A 26235-nucleotide genomic window follows, 5' to 3' on the forward strand; every position below is an offset into this window, starting at 1 on the left:
ATGGAAAGCCTCCTAAGATCTTCCGTACACAGAACACATCTTTAGTCTTGTATGGACAGAAAACCTCTTGATTTCAAAATGATGATATTCTATAGAAATATATCACTCACAGAATTGCAAAATTTCCTTACATCATTGTTCTACTTACTCGTGTTTTTGTTACAAAATTTAAAAAAAAAATTTATTTTTTTTTAATTTTAATAAACATATTTTATATTCTTTGAATACTTTTAAGGATATAATAAAATAGTAGCTACTAATTCTATTGAAAAATGCTGAAAGTTGTTTTAAAAGAATAACATTGTCTTTACGACTATCGGAACCATTCCTGTGACATAGCACCAAAAAATGATGCTGCTCCAGATTTACTTTTTGTATCACTTTTCCGTGTAGAAGATGATGATGTTGAGCTGGTTGTGGCTTTACGTGTAGGTGTGGTCTGTATAATTGGAAAGGAAAGAAGAAGAAATGGAAGTGGGTTTATTATAATGTAGTCTCTGATAAATAATAAATTTAAAAACTAAGTGAAAGCAGGACAAGAATTTTGAATAAAACAACAATCGAAAAATTCAGGATGTATTTATATTAATAGGTGATATTGATGGATATTAAAACAGTTAAAATGCTGAATTTACAAACTTGAAGATCGAATTGTGTAATGATGGGTCTTTTAGATACAATTATTTACTTATTGTTCTTGTTGTTCTTTACAAATTCAAAGTGATTTTGGTTTAAGTCCAATTTAAGGCCACCTATCCGATTTATTTGGCATGGCCCTTATCCGAAACCCCTGCGGCCCTGATTACAAAGAAATATATTTTTTGTTGCCGAAGTCATAAAGTCTTTCTGAGACATGGGCAATCGAATTTTCGTAAGTACCCAGATTTTATCACGTAACCTGTGGTAGGCAGGCGTTCAACAAAATCGTATACTTGTTAACGATATATTTTATCGTGTAGCTGGCGTTGGACTTCAAGAGCATTACATTGGTACACATATTGCCTTGGTGTCTTCCAAATCAATTAAGGTCCATATTTCGAGATGTATTACATTTCGCAACAAAAAATATGTAACGTTGTAAACGGGACACCAAAGGGTTACCAAAAGTACAGACGGCAAAGAGATCCGAGAGGGGGCTTTAAAGTGATCTTGGTCCTTGATATCCTCTAGTTCTTTTTTTTTTTTTTTTGAATTAGTTGCGTGAATAATGTGTAACATAATTATTGAAACTCTTAAAGCAATTTTTAACTAAAAAACACATTCTTGAACAAAACACTACAACAACAACGCATTAACTCGCATGCATATAAACAATATTTACTTATAAAACACATTTCTCCCAAGTAAACCATAACACACACACATTGTGTTGAATATATAAAAGAAACTTATTTTATAATTCATATAAAATATCCTTTAAAAAAGATGTGGAATATTAAATTAAAATATTATAATAATAAAAGAAATATATTTCTCATTTGTCCCTTACCTTCTCACTTTCTGCACTTAACGAGACTTTTTTGCTTTCAACAGCTTGTGTAACAATATTGGTGGTATTTGTAACTACCGGCAGCAGAGGGAACCACAATGTTGTGGCACCACTTGAACACAAACTCAGAACGTTTGGATCTTTTTCGGGTACAATAGTACTGCTACCACCTGAGGGAATATTGCTTTGTGTCGTTGTTGTTAGTACACCCAATATACAATTGTAACGTGTAACCGCCCGTTTAACATTTGCCATAAGTTGTGATGAGAGCAGCTCAAAATCGAATGGATCAATTAAATCTCTATAGGCATCCTGAACTGATGTAAATTGATCTTTTTGTTCACGACTTAGCTCAAAGGAATTTTGCAAAAATTTTAAATCGAAATATAGCTGTAGAGCAATATTTTGACCCATTGTTGTGTTTTGATTGGATTCATCCAAAAGATTCTTATAGTGATGAAGTAGGGCTTCTAATAACATTTTCTTTAATGTTATCAATACTTTTTGGGGTAAAGTTTCAGGCACAATTTTCTTTAATGCTGTTATAAGGGTATGGAAATAGGATTGTAGAGAAATACGTGGCTGTGTTGGTACACGGAATGTGGTTTGTGTGGGCATATCTTGTTCGTCCTTTTGCTCCAGGGTAATTATTTCCCAATGCTGTAAAGAAAGAGATTTTATGTTGATTATTTCGTTGGAGAATACAGTTTAAGTCTAGGAACAGGAAAATAGTTGGACCAGTATCCATAAGGTTTTAAACCCGATTAAATGAAGTCATGTCCTTTCATACCTCATGCGGTTTTAAGGGAAGACATGACATTACACCTGTGAAATAGCACACGATGTTTGAAACAGGTAAAACTAAAATACTAAATTCAGGAGACACTTTGAGGTATAATATAGACAGGAGACCTCTATATTCTCTGATCCTCTATAAATAGAAGACCTCTTAGGAGCCTCTTCAGGTGCTCTAAGACAGAAGTTCTGTTTAGGCCTTAAAGATAAAAGACTTCTTGAGGTCTTCAAATTAGAAGACTTGCAGTAGCAAAGTCTCTTGAGGTCTCGACATGAGACCTCAAAAGGTCTTAAATACAGAAGACACATAAGACCTCATGAGATCTTCGACCTCTTGAGTCTTCTCACGAGGTCTTCTTCTGTCTACAGAAGGACTCAAAGGGATTTTCTGTCCATAGAAGGCCGCAAGAACTATTCAGCCCAATCATGAATATCAACTCCTCGAGAGTTTTTTCTTCACTTTCTCCTTTAAAATTAATAGCCAGAAAGACAAAACTCATGGGGAGTTTATATTCATAATCACCCTGTCTATAGAAGACTACAAGAAGTCTATAGAAGACGGCAAAGGGTATTTTGTCTATAGAAGACGGCAAGAGGTCTTCTGGGTGTAGAGGAGCAGACCTCAAGAGGTCTTTTGTCTATAAATGACCTACACAGAACACATCTTATGGTTATTTATAGGCAGAAGACATTTTGAGGTCTTGTACAAACATAAGACCTCATGAGATCTTCGATAGACTGAAAATCACTTGAACTCTTCTGTCTATAGAATACCTTAAAATATGTTTTTCTATAGAAGAACTCACGAGGAGAGATCTTCAATAGACTGAAATAAAGAAATAAAGAGGTCTTCTATCTATAAAAGACCGCAAGAGGTGTGTAGAAGACCTCAAGAGGTTTGTAGAAGACATCAAGAAGTCTTCGGTCTTTAGAAGACCCCAAGAGGTCTTCTGTCTACCTCAGTAGTGCGATTCTCTAACCCATTTTAGAGTAAAATTAAAATGTTTATAATTTCTGTAATTAACGATATTATTCGGTAAGTTAGCGACCAATAAAAAGTAGATGAAAAGTTCTACTGATAGCAACAGTATTGAATTTATTTTTGTTTATTTTTATTTTGAATTTTGCGTTTTAATGTTACCGATTTTTGTCGGTAAGTATAAAAGAGAAGACCTCAAGAGGTCTTCTGTCTAGCTCAAAACGCTTAAAAGACTTTAAGATGTCTTCCTTCTATAGAGGTCTTTTATCTATAGAAGACCTCAAGAGGTCTGCTGTCTATATAAAAGGCCTCAAGAGGTCTTCAGTCTATAGAAGACCTCAATAGGCCATCTGTCTATATAGAAGACCTCAAGAGGTCACCTGTCTATAGAAGACCTCGAGAGACTTCATTTCTCAATTCGTCTTCTGTTTATAGATGTCCTACAGAAGACCTCAACAGGTCTTCTGTCTATAGAAGACCTCAAGAGGTATATAGAAGACCGCAAGAAGTATTCTGTCTGTAGAAGATTGCAAGAAGTCTTCTGTCTATAGAAGACGACAAGAGGGCTTCTGTGTATAGAAGAGAAGACCTCAAGAGTTCTTTTGTCTATAAAAGACCTAAACAGAAGACATCTTGTGATCTTCCACAGGCAGGAGACATTTTGATGTCTTCCACAGGACCTCATGAGATCTTCGATAGACTAAAGATCACTTGAAGTCTTCTGTCTATAGAATACCTTATAAGATAAGATATAAGAGGTCTTCTGTCGACTGAATACCTCAAGAGATTTTCTCTCTATAGAAGACAGCAAGAAGTCTTCTGTACACAGAAGACGGCAAGAGGTTTTCTGCTTATATAAAAGGTCGTCAGTATATATATAAGACCTCAAGAGGCCATCTGTCTGTATAGAAAACCCCAAGATGCCTTCTGTCTATAGAAGACGTCATGGCCAATAGGGGTCCTTCCGCTTATAGAGAACCTAGAACACGACTAGTGGAAAATTTTGAGTATTTTCGTGTATTCGACCAGCAGGTATGTGGTGAGAGGCGTAACTATGATGATATCCCGGAAAATTATTCTCTGAAACGATGATTGGTAAACTCTCATGGTTCAGAAAAGTACGGCGGTCGGACGTTATGAACTCGGTTGGTCTGTTAAAGGATACGGCGATAAGAAGGTGGTCTGCGCTAAACAAAATGACGGGTTTCCAGGACGCGTCATTTATCAGATCGGGAGCTACAGTGGTGATGTGTGGCAGCTGTAGTAACATTTCATATCCTAGTTAGGAGTGTCTTTGCTCACTGGGCAAAATGTGAAGCTATAAGTTCGCTGCACCCCTCTGGCCTATGACGGAATGCCAAATCTCATGAAAAATTAGAACCAGACGGTTATTGCCCTTCAAAAGCTGATATTCCCATACATCCCATGTATGGATCACTAGAGGAAAGACTAATTAAGTTAGGTCTATACTGTACAGACCGGTGCATAAGAAAGGCATGTCCGCTTTTTATACATTTCTTCCGCGGAACGTTGTAACCAATTTTGTTGGCTCATCTGGCCTTCCATAAAAAGTTTTTATGGGATTCTAGAAAAAATCTAATCTAATCGTATTACACTTACCGCAAAATCTTCCAAAATAACCGTATTCGAATTCACTTCCATCAGATAACGATCACAGTTATATTCCTCTAGAATACCACGTACAAGACAAAGCCACAATTGAAATACTTCATCTTCGATTAAGCCACAAATTCGTTGCCAATTTTCTTGCATGGTACTTGCTGCTACAGTTGTCGTACCACCACTCAATTGTTGACGCCAGGAACTTGATTGGCAGAAGCATTTCTTCAAATGTGGACAAAGTTCAATTAGGGAACAGCAACATCTAATTACAAACAGTAATGCCTCTCGTTGAGATGAATACAATTGCAAATGTTTCATTTTCGTAATAAATTCTGTAATTTGTCGTTGTGCGGTCTCTTTAAGGAAATCAACTAAATCCTGTTTATCTTCTTGTTTTGTTGTTGGCTCTTCTAGCAACACATTCATTTCTTTTATGATTGCTTCTAAATTACTATCGAATTGTGTAGCCATTTGTATAATTTGATCGTCGTAACCTTTAGATTTCATAAGCAATATTTTAGTTTTCTTATTCTCGGATAGAGCTTGATCCAAACTACTGGGTAGATCTGTACTAAACTCTTGCCATAGGCTATAGTTTTGTTTATTTAATAGCCCATCTTGTTGGACGGTGCTTTCGAGCGTGGAAAATGTTTCATTAATGGCTTTAGTCCAACTATCGTTAATGATATTACGTATACGTTGATTTATCAATGGCACATAACGTAACTCATAGAAATCCAATGAATGCGTTAAATTATATTGCTTGGCTAGGGCTGATAAATTCAATTGTTTTCTCAAGTTATTTGCTTCGGTTTTAATCTCCTGTATCGTATTCATATTTAGAACAAAATCGAAAAGTACTTTCAATTGAGTATCGGCTATGCGTTGGGTATCGGCGAGGAAGGTTTCCACAGCATGGGCTACTGATTCATTGTTCAAAGTAATTGTTTCAAATTTAGGCTTGAAGTTGGTTATTATGTCGGGTAACAAGTAGGGAAACTGTACATCATCACTATCCATGCGGGCTATGGTTGGAGGTGCACTTGGATCAGAGTGTTCTTTGAGCTTTTTAAATAGCAAACCATCCTCTAAAAGAAGAAAAAATTATATTTATATTTATTAAAGCTTTTTAAATAGCAAACCATCCTCTAAAAGAAGAAAAAATTATATTTATATTTATTAAAAATATGCCACACCTCTTACCCATAAAACATTTGGAAACCATATCAATACTCTCATTGAGTACCCTTAGGCTGACAAGTATCCGTTCTTTTACCCTACCTCCCTCAGAGGTTAGGCAATTGAGAAATGCCGATGAACGCAAATTTAGAAACACCTTCAATGCACTTTCCAACGAACAACGATCCAATTGCAACAAAGCCAAAAGACAATCGGCCGTAAGTTCTGGTGCCAGATTTTCTCGTTCCAAAGCAATCATAATTTGTTGTTTTATTGTCATATGGAATGGCTTTAAGATTTCCCATTGTTTCTTGGCTACCGGTAACTTTTGCATTAAGGGATTACTCGAATCCAACTGCAAACCTGTGCTAATGTGTCGACTAAATATGAACAATTCAGTAGCTGCATAATAATGTTCCCGATCGATTTGTGACCAAATCATTTCAGGTAAGGATGTTAACAGTTTTATTTGCACCATGGTACTAAAATAGTTATTCAATTGTTTATTGGCATTTCTTGTCTTCAATTCACCGGCACTATCGGGTTCCGTTTTGAAGCCCAGTAATTGTTGTTCATTGAGATGTTTACAATTAACACTTATACTCTCGACCTGTTCTATGAGAGCCTTAGTCGAATCTTGCATGGATGTTATTGTGTCAGCAGCCTTTAACAAATCTCGATAGCGTTCTCTGGAAATGAAAAGAATATATTATATGCCGGTCCAAGAATTGGCTTAAATTTCCTTTAGGGTAGGAAGGTCATATTTTCGGTTGCACTTTCTATTCTGATTCCAACGATACATGATGTTTGTCGCCGAAATGTATTCTTCCTGAGATATAGGCCTTGAAACATCTGGAAAACCCCTAAGTAGCCGGCCATTAAACAAGGGAAATTTCGGCCCATATCTCGGGAAGTATACATTTCCCCAGAAAGTGTTATATGTCGTTGGAATCAGGACAAAAACACCATCTGTGGTAAATATTTCATAATTTTATGCATACTGCCGGTAAAGGAAAGATATGCCCAAATTTTTTCCCGAGAATTGCAACTTTCTATTGGATAAAAGCTTAAATTCCCGGCCGAGGGCCGGCTAATTAGAGAAAAACTAACAATTTAAAAGTGGCTTATTTCTGGGGAAACTTGGACTTTTCCCATATTGCATACTGGTGTGCTCAGGGGGGGGAAAGAATTACCTGTAATAACAAAAATCCCATACGATTCGGGTTTAGTAAATAACTTAACTAAAGTCTAAGTTAGGGTTTTTGCGGAACTTTCGAGGTATTAATCTCGGGGAGTATATATTTCCGGGGCAAAAGTTCTACACCGTTGGAATCAGAATAGAAAGGGCTAAATTTTTCCGGAAACTTGTTCCAAAGAATTTGATAAATTCTGATGATGCTTGCTTACCCAACCATAGTTCTTAACTCCTCTCTTTTATTCTCAACGACCTCTTGGATTTTCTTGTGTATTGCATCAATTTCGCCTACACTATGCTGCTCAAAGAGCGTATCAACATTTATATTTAAAAGATTTAATGTAGCCATTGCTTTTTATTTCGATTCTGCTGATTTTTTTCTTAAATTACTACTTGATTAAATTACTACTTGTTTTGTTTCTTATTCTGACACGTACTATCAGAAATTACTGTGAATGGTCCATCAGGGAACAGCTGTTTCGCAGTCATTCTCAATAATAAAGAAACAGTGATGTCAACGATGTGTAAAATATTCCAGCAAAAATATTGGAAGTTGTACAATTGGAGTTATGATTTCACAACATCTTTCGACAAAATTCAACAGAATTATGAAAAATTCACTCCGTTCGATACACGTAAATGCAAGCTATTGCGATATATCCCAGAATAAATAAAATTCATTTTTTATTTGTTTAAATCAAGAATATTAAAAACGTTATTACATTAGCACAAATGATAAAAAAAATCGTCATTAAATTTAATCACAACTGAATCTACTTCCTCCTACTCTGCATTTTATACAACCCCAACTGAATTTGCTTCATTATCCAAAAGGTTTTTTATGTTGCCTTCCCATCACCAGTACAGCTTTCGACATGGACTCCAACTACACTCCATTAAGAATTTCCGTCTCGTGAATTACCGCAAAAATGTTTGCAACTTAAGTTTTTATTTCTTTAGTTTATAACAAATTCTTAGAAATGTATACACTCTTTTTTATTTGTGGTAGAAATTATTACGCGGTAGAGACCAACCAACTGTTTTTTTATACCCTCCGCCATATGGAGAGTATAATTAAATTTGTCATTCCGTTTGTAACACATCGAAATATTCGTCGGAGACCCTATAAAGTATATACATATATTATTGATCAGCATAAAATTCTATGTCGATTTAACCATGTCCGTCTGTACGTCCGTTTGTCTGTTGAAATCAAGATACAGCTCGCAATTTTAAAGATAGAGAGTCAATATTTGGTACAGAAGTTTTTATTACTTGCAGGATGGTTGGTATTGAAAATGGGATATATCGGTCCGCGTTTTGATATAGCCCCATAGAACGGTACCTCCCGATTTTCGGTATTTTTAAGCTTTTAGCTTCATTATCACACCGAAATGGCTGTAATTTGATACGTAGTCTTCTTTAGGCGTATAAAAAGTTCCCCCAAAATTTTGTCGGTATCGGTCCACCCCTTCATATAGCCTCCATAGAACGGTACCTCCCGATTTTCGGTATTTTGAAGGTTTTAGCTTCATTATCACACCGAAATGCCTGAAATTTGGTACTTAGTCTACGTTGGCGGTATAAAACTTTCCCCCAGAACTTTGTTGGTATCGGTCCATGCCTTCATATAGCCCCCTTAGAACGGTACCTCCCGATTTTCGGTATTTTGAACGTCGTGGCCTCAATATTCCACCGAAATGACTGAAATTATGGTATTTAGAATTCGTTGGGGGTACTCAAACTTCACCTTTAAATTTGTTGGTATAGGTCCACGCCTTCATATAGCCCCCATGGAAAGGTACCTCCCGATTTTCCGTATTTTGAAGGTTGTGGCTTTAATATTCCACCAAAATGGCTGACATTTGGTATTTAGGGGTCGATTATGGATAGCAACTGAACTGTAGTTTCGTTGCCAGAGTAGAAAATCATGCAAATAAAGTAAGTGAAACGACAGCAATTTTTGTCAAATTTCCACTTCCGCATGAAATTCATACTTTTTTACAATTAATGCTCTGTTCCAGAACCTGCAAGAAGCTACTATTTTTTACTACGATAAAAAATTTTCCTTTATGTTATCGAAAAATATTGTATAAATTATTAGATTCTTGCAGTTCTGGAACAGACCATAAATTTGTACCTAAAGGTTCAAAACACTGATATTGAATGAATTATCAGTGTTTTGAACCTTTAGGTATAAATTTAATTGTAAAAAAAGTGTGAATTTCATGCGGAAGTGGAAATTTCTCTTAATAAATTTCTTGTCGGCAACGCAACTGTAGTTGGGTTGCTATCCATAATTGACCCCTTAGTCTTCAATGTGATATAAAACTGTTCGTCAGAAATTTGTCTTACAGGTCCACGTTTTCATATTGCCCCATTTCCGACTAAAATTCGTCGGTATAGGTCCACGTTTTGATATAACCCCCTTAGAACGGTACCTCCCGATTTTCGTAATACTGAAGATTGTGACGTCAATATCCCACCGAAATTGCTGAAATTTGTTATTTAGTATTCCAAGAGTTATAAAATATTCCAGAAGAGTATTCTCAGTATAGGTCCACGACTTCCTATATCCCCATAGAAGCGTATTTCTTGATTTTCGGTATTTTTTAAGTTTAAGCCACACTCTCTTACCGAAATATAGGAAATTTGGTATTTAGTCTTCTTTGAGTCTAAAAACTTTCCGTTAGAAATTTGTCGGTATAGATCAACGTTTTGGAAAAGCCCCCATAGAACGGTGCCTCACATTGTTTTACCGAACTTTTTTACAACAACAATGAGGATTTTCCCATTTTAGTTGTGCTTTCATGACAAACGCTTAGCGCTGCCTTTGAAAGTAATGAGTTTGGCTCTGAACGCTAACACGCCGTGACAACACTTTTTTCTTGTGTTTTTCAAGGACGTGGGTTCAAACCCCAGCCTGGCTCAGCTGATTTTATTTTTTATTTGAAAATTTTGCCTTTTTAGGCGAAGATCATTTTTTTTAGTATTAATTTTTAATGAATTTCTCATTAGAATCAATACAACTTGTGGTGGAGGGTATAACAAGTTCGGCCCGGACGAACTTAACGCCGTTCTTAATTGTTTTTTTTTTTTTTTTTTTTGTAGGGATCTCTAAAGCATATGTTTATAAGTTGTATCCAACGGATTGCATTTTTCATAACTCCGTGTGGACTGCATCGAAGGATGTTGTGAAATTATAACTCCATGCACAACTCCAAAATTTTTTGCTGGGAAGCGTCAAATTTTGTTCACAATAACGCATTACTGTGAATTGTTTGTCTACCTTTTGTATGTGATTTTATTCACAATAATGCATTTTGAGAACTAGTCTGATAATCAGCTGTTTTTTCCGTTGTGATGAGCTCGCCGCCAACGCCACTTGATTTTTATCTCGCAGATAAAATAGAGAAAATAATACATGCAAAATATAACAAAACGATAACATCTGCCATATCAAACACCAGATGTTTCAAAGGCGCATCTGTTTTTAACTGTATTAATTAAATTAAAATATTTGTTTATACCAAGAACTCCAAGAACTTATTGATCGAATATAAATTTTGCAGAAACCTTCCAAATCGCAAAAAGTACACCAACTCTTTACGGTGCCATCTCTGTTACGAGGCTTCATTCAAGTTTCTGTTCTGTGCAAAAAAATTCAGCTGCGAAAGCAAGTTGACGGCGGGGGAATTGGCCTGTCAGCAAACTCTGAATTTTAGTTGTTTTGCTGCTCGCTTCATGAAAAGGTGTTAAATGTTGTGTTGTGGAAGCTAGTTGATGTATAAATCCAAATATACTTTGTTTATGATAAGATAAAGGGCGATATTAAAGTATGTGAAATTTGTGTCACTTCAATGTTTGATTCATAAACAAACCCAATTAATTTATTTTACTCCTCTATTTTCATGTGTGTGCGTGTTTGGTTGTGCTTATTTGTTTTGCAGCATAAAAAATGGACCACGAATTTCAAATGAGTGTTACTAAAGCGTTGCACCCTTCGGAGCAACCATTAAAAATGAAACATGCTCGTTCGGTTATTATTGCAACACATCGATATAAAGGTGGAAAACTATTCTGGAACATTGTGACGAGACAGCCGTTGATGGAACATCGTTTTACTGCTTGGAAGTTTTGTCATGTACTCCATAAAGTGTTGCGGGAGGGTCATGAAAATTGCATACGCCATTCACAAGTACACAAGACGTTGATATTAGAGGTGGGAAAGCTGTGGGGTCATTTGCAAGATGGTGTTGGTAAATGCATAGAAAGTTATACCCAATTGCTGGTGAATAAATTGGATTTTCACCAAAAGAATTTGGGAATACCTGGAGCGATTACAATGGATTTCAATGAGATACGAAAAATTACTGGTGACGATTTGAATAACTATTTTCAATTGTGTGTTGAAATATTTGATTATTTGGATTGTATAATTGCCTTGCAATTGGTTATCTTTCAGGCCCTGAATACATATCGTTTGTCGTCAATGACACCTCAGGGCCAGTGTCGTTTGGCGCCACTTGTTACCATGATACAAGATGCAAATCCTCTGTATGATTTATGTGTCCGAGTACTGTTTCGTCTGCATGATGGTATACCCCATGACATTTTGGCGGGTCATCGTACGCGCTTCAATGAATTGTTTGTTAAATTGAAGCTATTCTACGAAAGTGTCAGGCCGTTGCAATATTTCTCGGATATAATACAATTGCCCCACCTACCAGATCATGCACCAAATTTCTCTTCGGTCCACGATGTGGGAAACTATATTGCCCCGGTTATGCATGTTTATCAGGAGGAAGAACTGCCAACAGTTGAAGAAAGTTTATTGGATTTATCCAATTCAAGTGAAAACAATGCTTCACCCACAGAACAACAGCCTCAAACTCCTGCTCCGGAAGAGCAAATTGATGAGGCCCAAATAATGATTGCAAATTTGCAAGAAGAGTTAAGGGTTAGACAAATCCATATTGAGCAGTTGGTAAATATTACCAGGGAAATGTCTAATCTTCAGGTACGCAATGAGGCATTGGAGGCGGAAGTCAATTTGACCAAGGAAATGTTAAGAAACACCAATGAAATAAAAGAGAATTTGGAACAAAAACTCAAAGAAATGGAAGAGCTGGAGGTGGAGGTTAAGGTGGGGGATGACAAGTACAAACAGGTGGAAGAGAAATTCGACAAAATCAAAACAATGTATGCCAAGTTAAGAGAAGAACACATTCAACTGTTAAGGGTACGCAATGATGATTCCAAGCAACTTATGGCTGAACGTAAGAAAAATGAGGGTTTACAAACCGAGATTATTGCCCTTAAGGCCAAAGAAGAGGATCTTGGCAAAACCGAGGAGATTAATGCCCAATTAAATGGCAAACTAAAGGAATATGAGGAAACCTTAAGTAAGAAAGAACAGAGAGTACAAGATTTGGAACAACAGCTAAGCAATTCTAAGGCATTGTTTGAAAAACACGATTTAGACAAAAGTGCCGTGATAAGTGAATATGAAAACCAACTACTGGAACAAAAAATGGAATTGAAAAAATTCAAAGAGAACTACGACTTGGAAGTACAAACCAAACAGCATGAAATGCAAGAGTTGTTGCAAATCAAATCGCAACATGAAAAAAATTTACAAGAATTACAACAACAATTGGAAGTCACCACAAAAGATAAAGATAATTTAAGTCTTAAATTACAGGAAATGGAGCAAGAGATGTTACAAAAGATACAAAACCATGAAAGTGAAATGAAAACGAAAGCAAATGAATTGGCACAATTGCAAGAAACAAAATCGCAGCAAAGCGAGACAATAAAAAAGCTTGAAGAACAACTTCAAGAAGGTACAAAAACTAATGAAACTTTGAATCGAAGCCTTAGTCAAAGGAGTGAAGAAATCACTGAAATTTCAAAACAATTGGAGACAACCAAAAATGAAGTTGTGGTACTAAAAACAAGTGAAACAAACACACGCAATATGATGGATAATTTACTATCATCACTCAACAAGTTATTGACAAATAACGTTGAAAATGATTTCAATTTTGATTATTTAGAAATCACCTCAATACCCCATGCCAGTGAGAGAAATGTTCAACAAATACAAAGACTTTTGCAACAGATACCAAATGAATATAAATCACTCAAAGAAACAAATGGCCAGAACATTACCACATTTATGTCTACGTATTTGGAATTGAATCAGAATTTGAAAATATTCCATGAACATATTATGCTGATATTTAGCAATACCACAGATCTAAACAAGGCCGAAGAGTTGCGTTTATTGTGTAATGAGTTGAGACAATCTGTGATGACTTTGTATCAGAGTATTGAACAACATTTGGAACCATCAGTCATTGAAAAATTATCCCTTAGGGAAATACAACCCAAACTTCACAACATACAATCTGTGGTGACCAGCTTGGAAAATTCATTCAGCGAAAGTCTTAATGTGGGCGATATGCTGCAACAAGAACTGAAACAAATGGACAACATCATTGAAGAGGCAACCAAAGAGATTATGGATCTTTTGTTGAACACCAAATCACAACATGAGGGCATTAAATTGGAGGTCAATGAAAAGATTCTTGATTCATGTACAAATCTCATGCAATGCATAGTTGTGTTGATACAACGTTCTCGAGAATTGCAAAATGAAATTGTTTCTACTCAAAAGGGTTCCTCCACAGCCAAGGAATTCTATAAACGTAACAGCCAATGGACTGAGGGTTTAATATCTGCCTCGAAAAGCATTGCCAAGGGCGCCAAGTATCTTGTGGATGCTGCCAATAAAACAATTGTTTCCGATTCAGCTGAATGTTTTGAGCTTATTGTGGCAGCACAAGATATTGCTGCCAGTACAGCTCAATTGGTGATTGCCAGTAAGGTAAAGGCCCGTAATGATAGTCCGAAACTTGCCAATCTCACCAAGGCTTCACGTGATGTCTCAATGGCCACGGGACAAGTTGTGGCCACCGTAAGAGATGGTAGCAGCAAACTGGAGTATAAAAACGAAATTGACATCTCCAAATTGACCCCCTCCCAAAAGAAAACCATGGAAATGGAAATGCAAATAAAGGTCCTTCAATTGGAACACTCGCTGCAAAGTGAACAACAAAAACTAATGTCATTCCGCAAAGCCTTCTATCAAAGTGCAGATGATGACTAGAAGAAATGCAAAAAACCGAACACCACAGAATAACAGTATCAAATTTCATTCCTTTTATTGGCTCTAATTTATTAAAAACATTATAAAAATATATATTTTTTATATATTTTATTTTTTTATCATACTTTTTTCGACTCTATACAAAACATGACAATATCGATAAATGTGAAACATTTTAAATGTCTAAAAATCTACTAACACCTAATAACGAACTATATCAAATTGCAAACAAACCTACCCTACCCCTACTTACTAATAAAATACATACTAACATTTGTTTTGTAGATATATAAACAATTTTTTTATACACATAAATATGTATGAATGTAGAATGTTGATGATCCAAACAAAGAAAACTCTGCCAGTTTAATTAACGAAAACAGAAAAACAACCAAATTGGAGCTAATCTATCAGATGCATTCTATCTTTATTGATAGTACGTACCCATTAAGACAAAAATAAACATAAAACCAAAAATTTCCAATAAATTGTTTAAAACACCCACACACACAGAGAGAGACATATACAAAATAACCCTGTGTTATCAATTGTATTTTATGTAAAAAATCCAATTAATAATTCTTATATATATTTTTAATATTATAAATATTTTATAATTATGTTACAGTTTTTTCAAATTACGTTTAAGAAATAACAACCATTTATTGTTAATTACACACATAGAGTGTGTTGACTAATAACAAATATACGTGACAAATACACTTAGACATATATACAATTAAACATTCATTGCATTTTTTTTAAACCGGTTTAAAGTCGTCACTTTTAAATAGATATGCGTATGGTCAGAGAGGGAATATCTATTTTTTAAAATCTATGCTTTACTCCATGGAAGTAAAAATATTTGCTCACTTAATTGTCTGTTATTGTTTAAAGAATTGTATTTATAATTCAGTCAACCAGTATTTATATTTGCAATGGGTTTCACGATATCATGATGTGTTCTTATACCCTCAAATTGGTGGTTACAGAGGGTATATACTCCTTGTTATGATTATCAATGTGACTCATTGAATTAAAACCTTTAGACCCACCCCACATATCGCGAATGTTTAACAAAAGGGTAGTAACTCAAAATGTTCTATTTTCAGACAAAAACTGTTCAACTGTTCGAAACAAGAAGCAAAGATCGCTACAATACATGAGAAAAAATATTTTTTTAGAAAAAAAAATGATAATTGCTGTGGTATTTTCAAATAGTATATCAGGTATGTGATGAATTTCGAATCGATTGGCAATGAAAAAGATTTACCCAAAACGAGTGAATTGTTTTTAGATGTTATGGGATCCGCATCGAATTTCAATTCCACGTTGTTTAAATTTCCACAAACAAAAAACGGACTGGTGATACCTGATCAGCAGTTGAAAGAAGAAAATAGAAATAAAAAACACTTTTTTAGTCTTGGCGATGCCAAAAACCGAAAAAATGTAATAACAAATAAAATTAATTTGTGTTCTTGTTTAAATTGGCCTATATGGAGGTTTAGTGTGGAAATTCTTGTTCAATTACATGAGGAGAACTTTACAAACAGTTGGTGTGTTCGTTTACTCAACAATTTGTACAAGTTCAGTAACTTCCTCTAATCGCTAAGGTCTTTTGCATTGTACTGTAGAGCGAACAACATCCAGTAACAATTCGTACAAATTTTGAGTAAACGAACACACATAGTGCAAACAACATAAGCTGTGTCTGGTTACCCTAAAATTTGCAACAATTTGTACCAATTGTTGCTGGAAGTCGTCTGTTAACACAAAAAACCAGCAAAAGAGAGCGATTCGAGAGAGACATTTTGACAGTTCTTTCACTGAGAGCTTGCAAATTCTTGCTGGACAAATTTCTTCTAGCAAGCACTTGCAAGCTCTTCTTCTTCCTGAAAACAATCAATCAGCTGTTTTTAGTTTTTTGTTGATTTATGTTTGTTAACATTAAAAACAATTTTATTGTGGAAATAACATAGTCTAATTGTATTGTTTTATGGAGAACAAATTTGTAAAGTGGAAAAATACTTTTTTGTTTCATTTTCTTTTTTATTTTTAATAAAATACAACGTGTTTGCTTCCTTTGTTGGCGGACAAATTGTTCTGTTTTGGCAAGTCAGCTGATTGCTAGCTGGTTTTTGCTGGGAAGGTGTCTGTTTTCTTTTTAAAATTTTCTAGCAAAAGAGAATAAAAACCCCTTACTCTCCGAGAAAGTTCTTGCTGGACAATTCTTGCTGGGAAAGTAACCAGACAGACTTATAATAAGCGGATGTCTTCAGTAATCTAGAGGAAAGAAACATGTTCAAAGTAGATTTTTGAACCGTGTTCTTTTTTTTTCTCGAAATATCAAATATTTTTTTAACAAAATATTCCAAAAATAAGGCAAATGTAAATTTATCTATTCTATAGCTTTTTTCCTAAAGTGGGGTACACACCGACAGTCAAAACTGACAGTCAACGTCCTTTTAGTACAATTTTCTCGCAAATAAAAGCATTTCTTTAGCTAAAAATATATGAAATGCAATATGTAAAGTATTATTTACATATTAGGAAAGTAATTATTCAGCTAGACTTTGATATTAACGAAATATACCTCGATGACTGTTAGTTTTGTTGGTCAGTGTGTACTATGCTTAAAAAATATCAAAATTCATTACATCGTTTAGAAATCGACCACAGAAATATGGCCGTTTTCAAAACGAGAAAAATAAACGATTATCGAATTGCATCACACGTCTTTTTGATCAATTTTTCCATAGAACAAAAAGGAATATAAAACCGATATCGAAAACAATTCGATGTCGGAAAATGTACATGCATCACACCTACAGTCATTTTTGACTCGTTTTGAGATCGAAATCGATTTCCATCACATACCTGTATGATAAAATTCTATCCAGTGTTTGAATTTGCTACCAGGGGCCTAATTATGAGATTCGATTCGATCGAGAATTTACTCGTGAATAAAATGTCGACACGGAAAAATATTGGTATGATGGGACTCGGTCGAGAAGGAAAAATCATTAACATTCATAAAGGTAGACCCCGAAAATAAATATTTAACTTAAACGAAAATTATGAATGAAAAGTATTGAATATCTGTTGAATTGTTTGAATAATACATTGAATAATAATTTAGAAATGAAGTCGTGCTACGAAAATGTACGAAATTATTTATTATTGCAAAATCGTTTTAACATTGTTATAACTGATTGCTGATGCATCTACCTTAATAAATGTACGGTGGTTTGTGTCAAATATGCTGTGTTCCAGAACCTGCAAGAAGCTACTACTATTAAGCTGGTACACATTGCCAGTTTTGAATGTCGATATTTCGCAATAATCGACAACTGTCAAACCGTCCAGCAACCACAAAACATTTTGCGGTTGCATGATGATTGACAAAAATGAACGGCCACACTAGCAAGCAACAACAAAGCTGTCATTCAAAACTGACAATGTGTACCCAGCTTTAGGTCTGTACGATAACTTCGCAAGTGAAAAGTACTTGCAAGTACTCAGCAAATTCTCAGTAACGTCTCTCCACCAATTTTACTCTACCGAAGCTACAAATTTGCAGATTTTTATCGAACTGCAATTTGTAAAAACTTGCAAGAAATCAGGTGATTTGGAGAAGAAGAAGAAGATGTTGGCGGAAAAGATTAAATAAATACATAATAAAATAAAAAAGTAGTCACCACAAACTACAAAATAAGTTATTTTATTTACATAATCGTTTTCCATAATTTATTTAATAATTTTTCCCATTTTTATTTCTATTTATTTTAATATTTTAATTGTTTATGTTTTTGCCAAGAAGTCCGCCACAAAACATTCGAATTTAAATAAGCTGATCAAACTTGCAAGTTCTTACAAGAAAAATTTTCCTTGCAAAAACTTGTAAACAAAACTCTCCAAAGTTCTCCAAAAATCTCTGACTATTATCTCCAAATTCGCTCTATTTTACTTTACAAGTTTGTTATCGAACAGCATTTTGTAAAAGTTTTTACAAATTTGTACAAATTTTTGGGTTATCGTACAGACCTATTTACTACGATAACAATTTTTCCTTTATGTTATCGAAAAAAATAGTAAAAATTAGTAGATTCTTGCAGTACTGGAACAGACCAATTGAAATATTAAAGCTGGGTACACATTGTCAGTTCTGAATGACAGCTTTGTTGTTGCTTGCTAGTGTGGCCGTTCATTTTTATCATTCATCATGCAATCGCAAAATGTTTTGTGGTTGCTGGATGGTTGGACAGTTATCGATACTTGAGAAATATCGACATTCAAAACTGACAATTGGTCTGTTCCTTTACTTTTGAAAGTGGTAAAACCGGAAAAAGTAGCAAAAGTTGTAAACTGCTTCCGTATGAATTGTACGGCGTCTGAAGTAAAGGAACGCTTTTCGAGTAAAAAGTGGTAAAAATTAAAGATTCTTGCACGTAAAGGAACAGAGCTAATGCTCTTTAAAAACAATTGCTGGTTGGCGCGATATTTTAAGAAAAAAAAAATAAATTGCAACCCTCTGTGCTTTTTTTATTATCATTTCTGATGAAGAAGATGAAACAAATGTTAATTTAATTAGAAAACAAATCCGTACACAAAGTGAACCTTTGTCTTTACCAGAAGTGTAAGTGTTTTGAAGTATGAAATCTAAAAATGTATTAAGTCCTGGGCCACACTACAGTAATTTCACTGAAATTTTGATATGAAATTATGCGTTTCTAGATCGACGTCCATAGTAGAGTAAAATGATAAAATTGCTGTAGTGGGGAATTCGATTTAATGTCCAATTTACATTAGCAACTTTTTCGTCATTTAGAGCTGTTTCGTCATTTATTTGCTAAAACAGGCAACATTTTGCGTCATTTACCATACAAAAATAAATGACGATAGCTACGTCATTTATTCTAAACAACGCACGAAAACACCATACTTTTATACGCAACCCTGCTTTTTCGTCATAAACTACCAAAAAATGCAACTGTTTTATGATGTCTTTGTTTGTTTGTGTGTGTTGTAGAAAAACAAAAATACTCAAACGATGACAAAAGTGAAAATAAATGGTTAAAAAACTTGCAAAAATTATGTTTTTTTGTTTTTGAAATTAATTTAAGTTATTTGATACACATTTGTGTTGTGAAATTCCTATTTTTCTGAATAAATATATTGTGTGCGTGTGTTTGTGTTATTGTATAAGTGTGTATGTGCGATTGTGTGCGTAAGCAAATGACGCAAAAAACAGATGTAAATACACTTCATTTGATTTTAGGATTTCGTAAAACGAAATCATTTACTATGCATATGTAAATTGGACTTAAGAACACCTAATTTCATGAAATTTTTTAATGAAATTCACGCTAGTGTGGACCGGGACTAATTAAAATTTTATAAAAATATTTCTTTGCAGATTTCGACAGAGATTCAGGCTGACGAAGGCTTTCAGAGATTCAGGCTGACGAAGGCTTTCAATTATGTCCTTTCGTGCTTGGAATTTCAGGGAACAATTTCATTATCTGTCCCACCAACATTGCAGCTGGCAGCAACGCTGTCACCGTATGCAATGATTTCCTCTTAGGTTTGAGCCAGAGTACAACGTCAAAAATTGTGAAACATGTTGTGAATCAAACGGATCAAAAGCTATGCCCACAACACATCCAATTGGACTCGGGTCGTTCCGGAGCGTAGATCCGATTGTCGTGAGAACGACACACGAATAATTTAACATCTTTATTTAACATTATTTATCTAGTGCTTGCAAGAAGTTATTTTATACCAATTTTGGATTTCCTGGAGGTTCGAAAATTCTATGCCATGAAAAAAGAAGCCGGTATATCCCAGAAAAAGTGGCCGAGTTTGGCAATGTATGTACCGCATTGCAGAACATATGCATATTATTCAAGGTACAGGGATATACCGACAGCAACTTTAATGAAGAAACTCCCATAATAGAAGTTAGTCCAGGCACAGAAACCAATAACATAGGAAAAAAATAAGGGAACAAATAAAACGAAATTTGTTAGTTTAATAAAAAGATTATATTGAATAAAAACTAAAATTATTATTGGTTTAATTCATTAATTTTTAAGATTTTTGCAAACAACTTTTTTCCTTTGGTTGTAATTTTGTTTACAAAATTTTCACGTTTTGCTTTGTATAAAGAAACACATGATTTTTGTTCAAGTTTTATTATTTTATTTTAATTCATTTCATTAAAAAAAAAAACAAAATTGCAATTGCTGTAAAGCAGACCAACCATATTTTGGTGTGTGCATTCGTCGAAATTCGACGACACATACTAGTGGAAAAGGTTTGAATTGTTTTCGCAGACACTTTCGTCGGAGTTGTGTGAGGTTGCCAAGGAAAAACTTCTCATTGAACTTTTTCTTTGGTTACCTTTATACTTCGAGCTGACGATTGATGTTTGGGTATAACAAGTTTTTTCTTGAAGAAGTTATTGAAAAATAACTTCGGTGGAGAATATCCACAAACAAAAAACAAGGGAACTGATGAGATTCTGTGGCGAGAATCGAAACTATAGTATTCCCTGCCTTACCCCTTGGCGAACAATGCCAAATCTTTTCCACTTATAAACTAGTTGTTTTAAAATATTAAAACAACACTGGGATTAAGCCAGACTATTTTGAAAAAAACTTAATTCATTTCATTTAATTTTTTCTCTTTCACATTTATTTGCCAATTTATCTTTTGTTCTGTCTGGTTACCCAAGACTTGTAACAATTTGTACCAATTGTTGCTGGAAGTCGTCTTTTAACCAGCCAAGATCACCCATATACGTTAACGTGACTACAACAACATACATATGTTCTCTTTGTCCCAATTTACATTGGGCGAGTTTACTTGCGGCAATTGTCATTTTGTCGGAGAGAGAGGTGAGGCATATGGTAACCCTTCGCCTCCCAGCACCCTCTCTCACCTACAAACTGACAATTGCCGCAAGTAAACTCGCCTAATGTAAATTGGGACTTTATTCTCATCAGCCTTGATGTAGCAACCCAGCAAACCAATCGTACCGACATCTTAACGAAATCGGAACAAAATTCGGACGATACGTCCGATGTCTGATCCGAAATCGTAACGATATCTTAACGAAAGTTGTATGAAGTGGTTGACATAATTTCGGAACGAAATGTCGGAGCGACATCGTATCGATTTCGATCCGATTTCGTAACGAAATCTGAAGAAAATCCTTGGGAAATTCGGAAATGAAATTTCTTTCCGACATTCGTTCCGAAATCGGTACAAAATCTGAACTATTTCAGCTCCGAAAAATCGTTTAGAAATCGTAACGAAATCTGAACGACGTTGCTTCCGAAATTGTTCAGACGTGTCGGACATCCGACATTTGGTTTGCTGGGAAGGGATAGGCTCGCTCAGAGACACTAATGCAAAAAATATTTTGAGCACCACCGCTTTTAACACAAAAAGCCAGCAAAAGAGAGCGAATCGAGAGAGAAATTTTGAGTGAGAGTTTGCAAATTCTTGCTGGACAAATTTCTTTTAGCAAGCACATGAAACTCTTCTTCTTCCTGAAAACAATCAATCACCTGTTTTTAATTATTCGGGGATTTATGTTTGTGAAAATTAAAAACACATTTATTGTGGAAATAGCAAGCCTAGTTGTATTGTTTCTTCGGAGAACAAAGTTGCAATGTGGAAAAATTTCTTTTTTGGGCCATTTTCTTTTCTTATTTTAAATAAAAGAAAACTCCTTAATCTCTGAGAAAGTTCTTGCTGTACTATTCTTTCTGGGAAAGTAACCAGACATACCTATTGAAATGATATGAATACATATATATATATATATATATATATATATATATATATATATATATATATATATATATATATACATGGTACAATAATTCATAGGTAGGCCAGGTATGAGAATCGCCAAAAAAGTACAACCCTGTCGCTATGGCTTAAAACGTCAAAATTGTTTTGATGAATGATAACGGATGAGTATACAGAGAAGAAGAAGAACGAAATGTTGAAATGAAAACAAAACAGAGTTGAATTTTTTGATCAATAATAAAGATCAACTCTGCATGTCAACACGTTTTTGACAGATTAAGCCATAACAAAAAAGAATTGTAATCAGCTGTTAGCTGTGGCCTACCTAAGAATTATTGTACCATGTATATATATATATAAGTTAATTAAAAACAGGATATTTTATCTTTTTAAAAAAGACTTAGTGTTGACGGAGCAACACGTCTTCACTTTATTAATAAAATATCGGCACTAAAATTTACAATTGTGATTTAAAGCTACTTAACTAATTTATTCTGCTGCAACGACAACACGTGCGCTGAGTAGGCATTATTTCATTCCCACATTTTGGTGCAACCTGATATTGCATACAATAATTATGAGAATGAATTTCGTTGATTGTTCCCATGGCTGGATGGTTGGTTATGTGATACGTTCAACATATTGTCTCTTAACTCCTCCCCCTTTAAATTCATACGTCCTCGTATGAATCAATTGGTCATCTTTTTTTTCAGAAAAACGGGATATTATTAAGACTTCTGATCCTCTTGTTTGAAGATGAACAGGGTACATTTTCTATTGTGATTTCCTCTGTTGTTGATTCTTGGTCTGGTTTTGTTGCACTTTCGTTGTTTTTTGGGTAGTTATGTTTCCGTTTAGTGATTACGGTTATTATGATAAGTATTATTATGAAAATAAATACAGCCACTCCGATGTCAATCTGTTCTCTTCTTTGGATAGTCTCTATCATTTTTGTGTTGTTAAATGATACAGATTTCATCATTTCAAGTGACAACGTTTCTATTTCTCTATCGGCCTCTTTGGGTTGCACCAGTGCTGGTAATGGTTTTAGACCCGTAATTTGTTTTGAGAAAAATGATCGTCCTTCTATTGTTACATTCGTTTCAGCATGATGGACAATAAATGTGCCGTTTAATAAAATGGGGGATTCGTTTACAAAAACTTCGCCAGAATATTGGTTTAGAAATATCAGGTCATCATTAAGTTGTTCAACTGAGGGGACATCGTCATTATTAGTAACAGCGCACGTGGATGGTTTACTTTGTAATAATTGTACAATACAATCTGTGTCTTTAAGTTTCTCTATATTTTCAATGTTACAGATATTTAAGCTTTCGTAGCTGTCACATTTGTTCTTAATACCTAGTAATTTATTTTTACAAATTATTATTTCATTATATTTTATTTTATAAACAGAGTTTTTAAACTTTACAGGTTTTAACAGATTATGGTTACAATTTTCATTGTCTGTGGTTGGAATGCTTACAATGTAAATTAAACTCTCTGAATCAGATGCTACCTTTACTTTGGCGAATTTTAGTAATTCATCTACGCTATTAAATGGGATTTCTGATTTTTTGAAAAGTTTTTGCAATGTCTCTACTTCGACTTTTGAAAATATAAATGAATTGATAATGCCGGCCTTCGCCCATTCTATGGCAAATTCCACGTTGAAGATTTCTTCTTTTATTATTTCTAATCTGTATTTCAACTCAGTTATTTTTTCCATTGAGGTTTCTTTATTGTTTTTTAATTCTTTCAAAATCTTGTTGGTAGCATTTGAGAGTAAATTCAACCTTTCTATTGATAATTGATTAATTATGGCCTGGTTGTTGTTGTTGGCCAGTACATTCTCAACTTTTTCTGTAATTATTTGAAAATCGTGGTGGTCTGGCGATCCAGCCAGCCATTTCCATGCACTTCCTAAGAAGTCAATGGATCTTTTTGACCTTATTTTTGGTTTTAAACGATAAATACATGATTTTATTTGGGAAAGGGAATGATGAAGGAAGGGAAGGAGAGGATGATTCTTTTCATTATTCTGCCAGACACTTGATTCCAAATCTTGTATTATGCTCTCATAATTTTTCAGGTCGAACATGTGCACTAGCTTGAAGGTGCCAGTTTGAACCTTTGCCAGTCCGACATCAATTGCAACCAGTTTCGAGTTCGAATAATCCAAAATCCGAAACTCTCCCATACATTGACTAAACGCCATTAAAAACCTGCAAAATGTTTGTTCTGATTAATTTCTTATGAATTTTTTGTGGACAACTCTTCCACCTTCCGTAACAATGGTGGATTTGCGGTCCTCTTTAACAATCTCTTCTTTGTATCTTTCAGATAGTTTTGTTCCTAAACGTTTGTTAATTTTGACGAAAATTGTTTGTCCCGGAAGGTATGATTTAAAGTCCTTCTTTTCTTTATTGTGGTATTTCAAGTCCTTTTTCTGTTTTTCCTTGATCTTTTCCATATTCGATTGCCTAGTCCTTTCATAACTTCCTGGTGAAAAATCCACCGTCCTTCCAAAGAATATGTCTACCGGTTCTCTACCTATGGTGGAATGAATTGAGTGATTATATTCATTAACCGACCTTTCTAGCAATTCCTCGAAATTCCTGCAAATCTCTTCTTGTTTTAAACATCTCATCAGTTCTGCCAATGTGGAGTGAAAACGTTCTACTTGTCCGTTAGCCTCACTCCGATATGGCGGTGTTGTAAAAACTTCTATTCCTAATTCATCTTTCATCATAAATAGGATAGTCGATGAGTTTAGTGATTTTTCATTGTCCATAATTATAGTTTTTGGGACTCCGTAGAAAAATATTAAATCTCGAAGAGATTTCCTAATGTCTTCTACAGATTTTCCATTTATTATTCTAGCCTGTGCGTACTTCGAAAACTTATCAATTGCAGTCAAGACTAGCTTTTTGTCAGTTGCAAAAATGTCTATGTGTACTACCTGACCTGGATATGATGGTACAGGTGTCTCACTCAATTTTGGATCATTCGGATGACGGTCATATTTACCTTTTTTGCAAATAGTGCAGAGTTTCACAATTCTTTTTATTTTTTTCATCATGCTAGGAAAATAGTATTTCTCCATTATTTGCGCTTTATTTTCTACAGCATTCCTATGAGCTCGCTTGTGCGTATCAATAATTATACCTTCCTCCATGGATTCTGATGTAATATCAATAACTACTTTTTGTGTAAACCGTGCTTTGATATTGACAAAATGATTTAGATATATTTCTTGAATTCTCCCCATTATTTCTTCTGGTGCTTTTATCCCATTAACGACGGAAGGGTTTAAATATCTTTTTAGTAATGAAAGCAATTTTTCATTAGTAAAATCTCTCTCTGTTATTGAATGCCTATGGTATCCTGGAAATACTATTTGAAATTGGTATGAAGTTTCCTCGCCTGCAATCAAAAACAACTGATTCTTGAAAACATTAATGGGTACTTCGACACTCGGTATAAGGTCCTCTGCTGAGCTTTCTGCGCTATGTACCGATCCCGTTAAGGTGTAGACGTTTGAAATAGGTGGCCTAGATAAGGCATCAGCCACTAAGTTCGTATTCCCAGGTTTGTATTTAATTTCATAGTTATACTCTTCAAGGATAGCCCTCCATCTCTTCATCTTGGTGTTAGCGTTCTTATTACTAAGGGCATATGTGAGTGGTTGGTGATCAGTATGAATTACAACTTTGGCTGTACCATACAAATAATTCCTAAGATTGTATAGAGACCAAACTATAGCTAACATCTCTCTTTCGTTTGTGGCGTAATTTTCTTCCTCGTGGGAAAGGGATCTAGAAATAAATGTCACAGGTCGCCCTTCTTGGCTAAGGACTGCACCAATAGCTTTATTTGACGCATCTGTCGTCAAATGAAATTCCTTTTCGAAGTTAGGGTAGGCTAGTACGACTTCCGGCGATATTATCGCATTTTTCAAAGAGTCTATTGCCTTTTTT

General features: G+C 34.8%; 3 protein-coding genes across 4 annotated transcripts in view; 2 read left to right on the plus strand and 1 right to left on the minus strand.

The window, feature by feature from the left end:
• The window catches only part of LOC141397527 (uncharacterized), a 41561-nt gene extending 21126 nt beyond the window's left edge, over positions 1–20435 (plus strand). The window contains exon 2 of the mRNA XM_073973932.1: positions 19851–20435. Coding sequence (XP_073830033.1) covers positions 19851–20018 — 168 coding nt within the window. The 3' untranslated portion in view covers positions 20019–20435. The remainder of the gene's footprint in view (positions 1–19850) is intronic.
• On the minus strand, positions 181–7767 carry Cog1 (conserved oligomeric Golgi complex subunit 1). 2 transcript variants are annotated; one of them, XR_012411420.1, is made up of 6 exons: positions 7473–7767; positions 6090–6754; positions 4884–5974; positions 1490–2149; positions 1322–1414; positions 181–439 (listed from the first exon to the last, which is right to left on the minus strand). XR_012411420.1 is itself a non-coding variant. In XM_073973901.1 (5 exons), the coding sequence occupies exons 1-5, from the start codon at positions 7607–7609 to the stop codon at positions 314–316; spliced, it is 2679 nt and encodes an 892-aa protein (XP_073830002.1). In that variant the 5' UTR covers positions 7610–7767; the 3' UTR covers positions 181–313. The 2 variants fall into 2 exon arrangements, 1 of the variants encoding a protein (XP_073830002.1); XM_073973901.1 differs by lacking the exon at positions 1322–1414.
• Positions 10685–14527, plus strand: Hip1 (Huntingtin interacting protein 1). The gene is made up of 2 exons (XM_073973920.1): positions 10685–11096; positions 11211–14527. The coding sequence occupies exon 2, from the start codon at positions 11219–11221 to the stop codon at positions 14432–14434; it is 3216 nt and encodes a 1071-aa protein (XP_073830021.1). The 5' UTR covers positions 10685–11096; positions 11211–11218; the 3' UTR covers positions 14435–14527.
• Positions 20436–26235: the final 5800 nt, after the last annotated feature.

Source organism: Musca autumnalis, unplaced genomic scaffold, assembly GCF_047663935.1.
Source record: "Musca autumnalis isolate F117 unplaced genomic scaffold, ASM4766393v1 scaffold_1, whole genome shotgun sequence".
NCBI lineage: Eukaryota > Metazoa > Arthropoda > Insecta > Diptera > Muscidae > Musca > Musca autumnalis.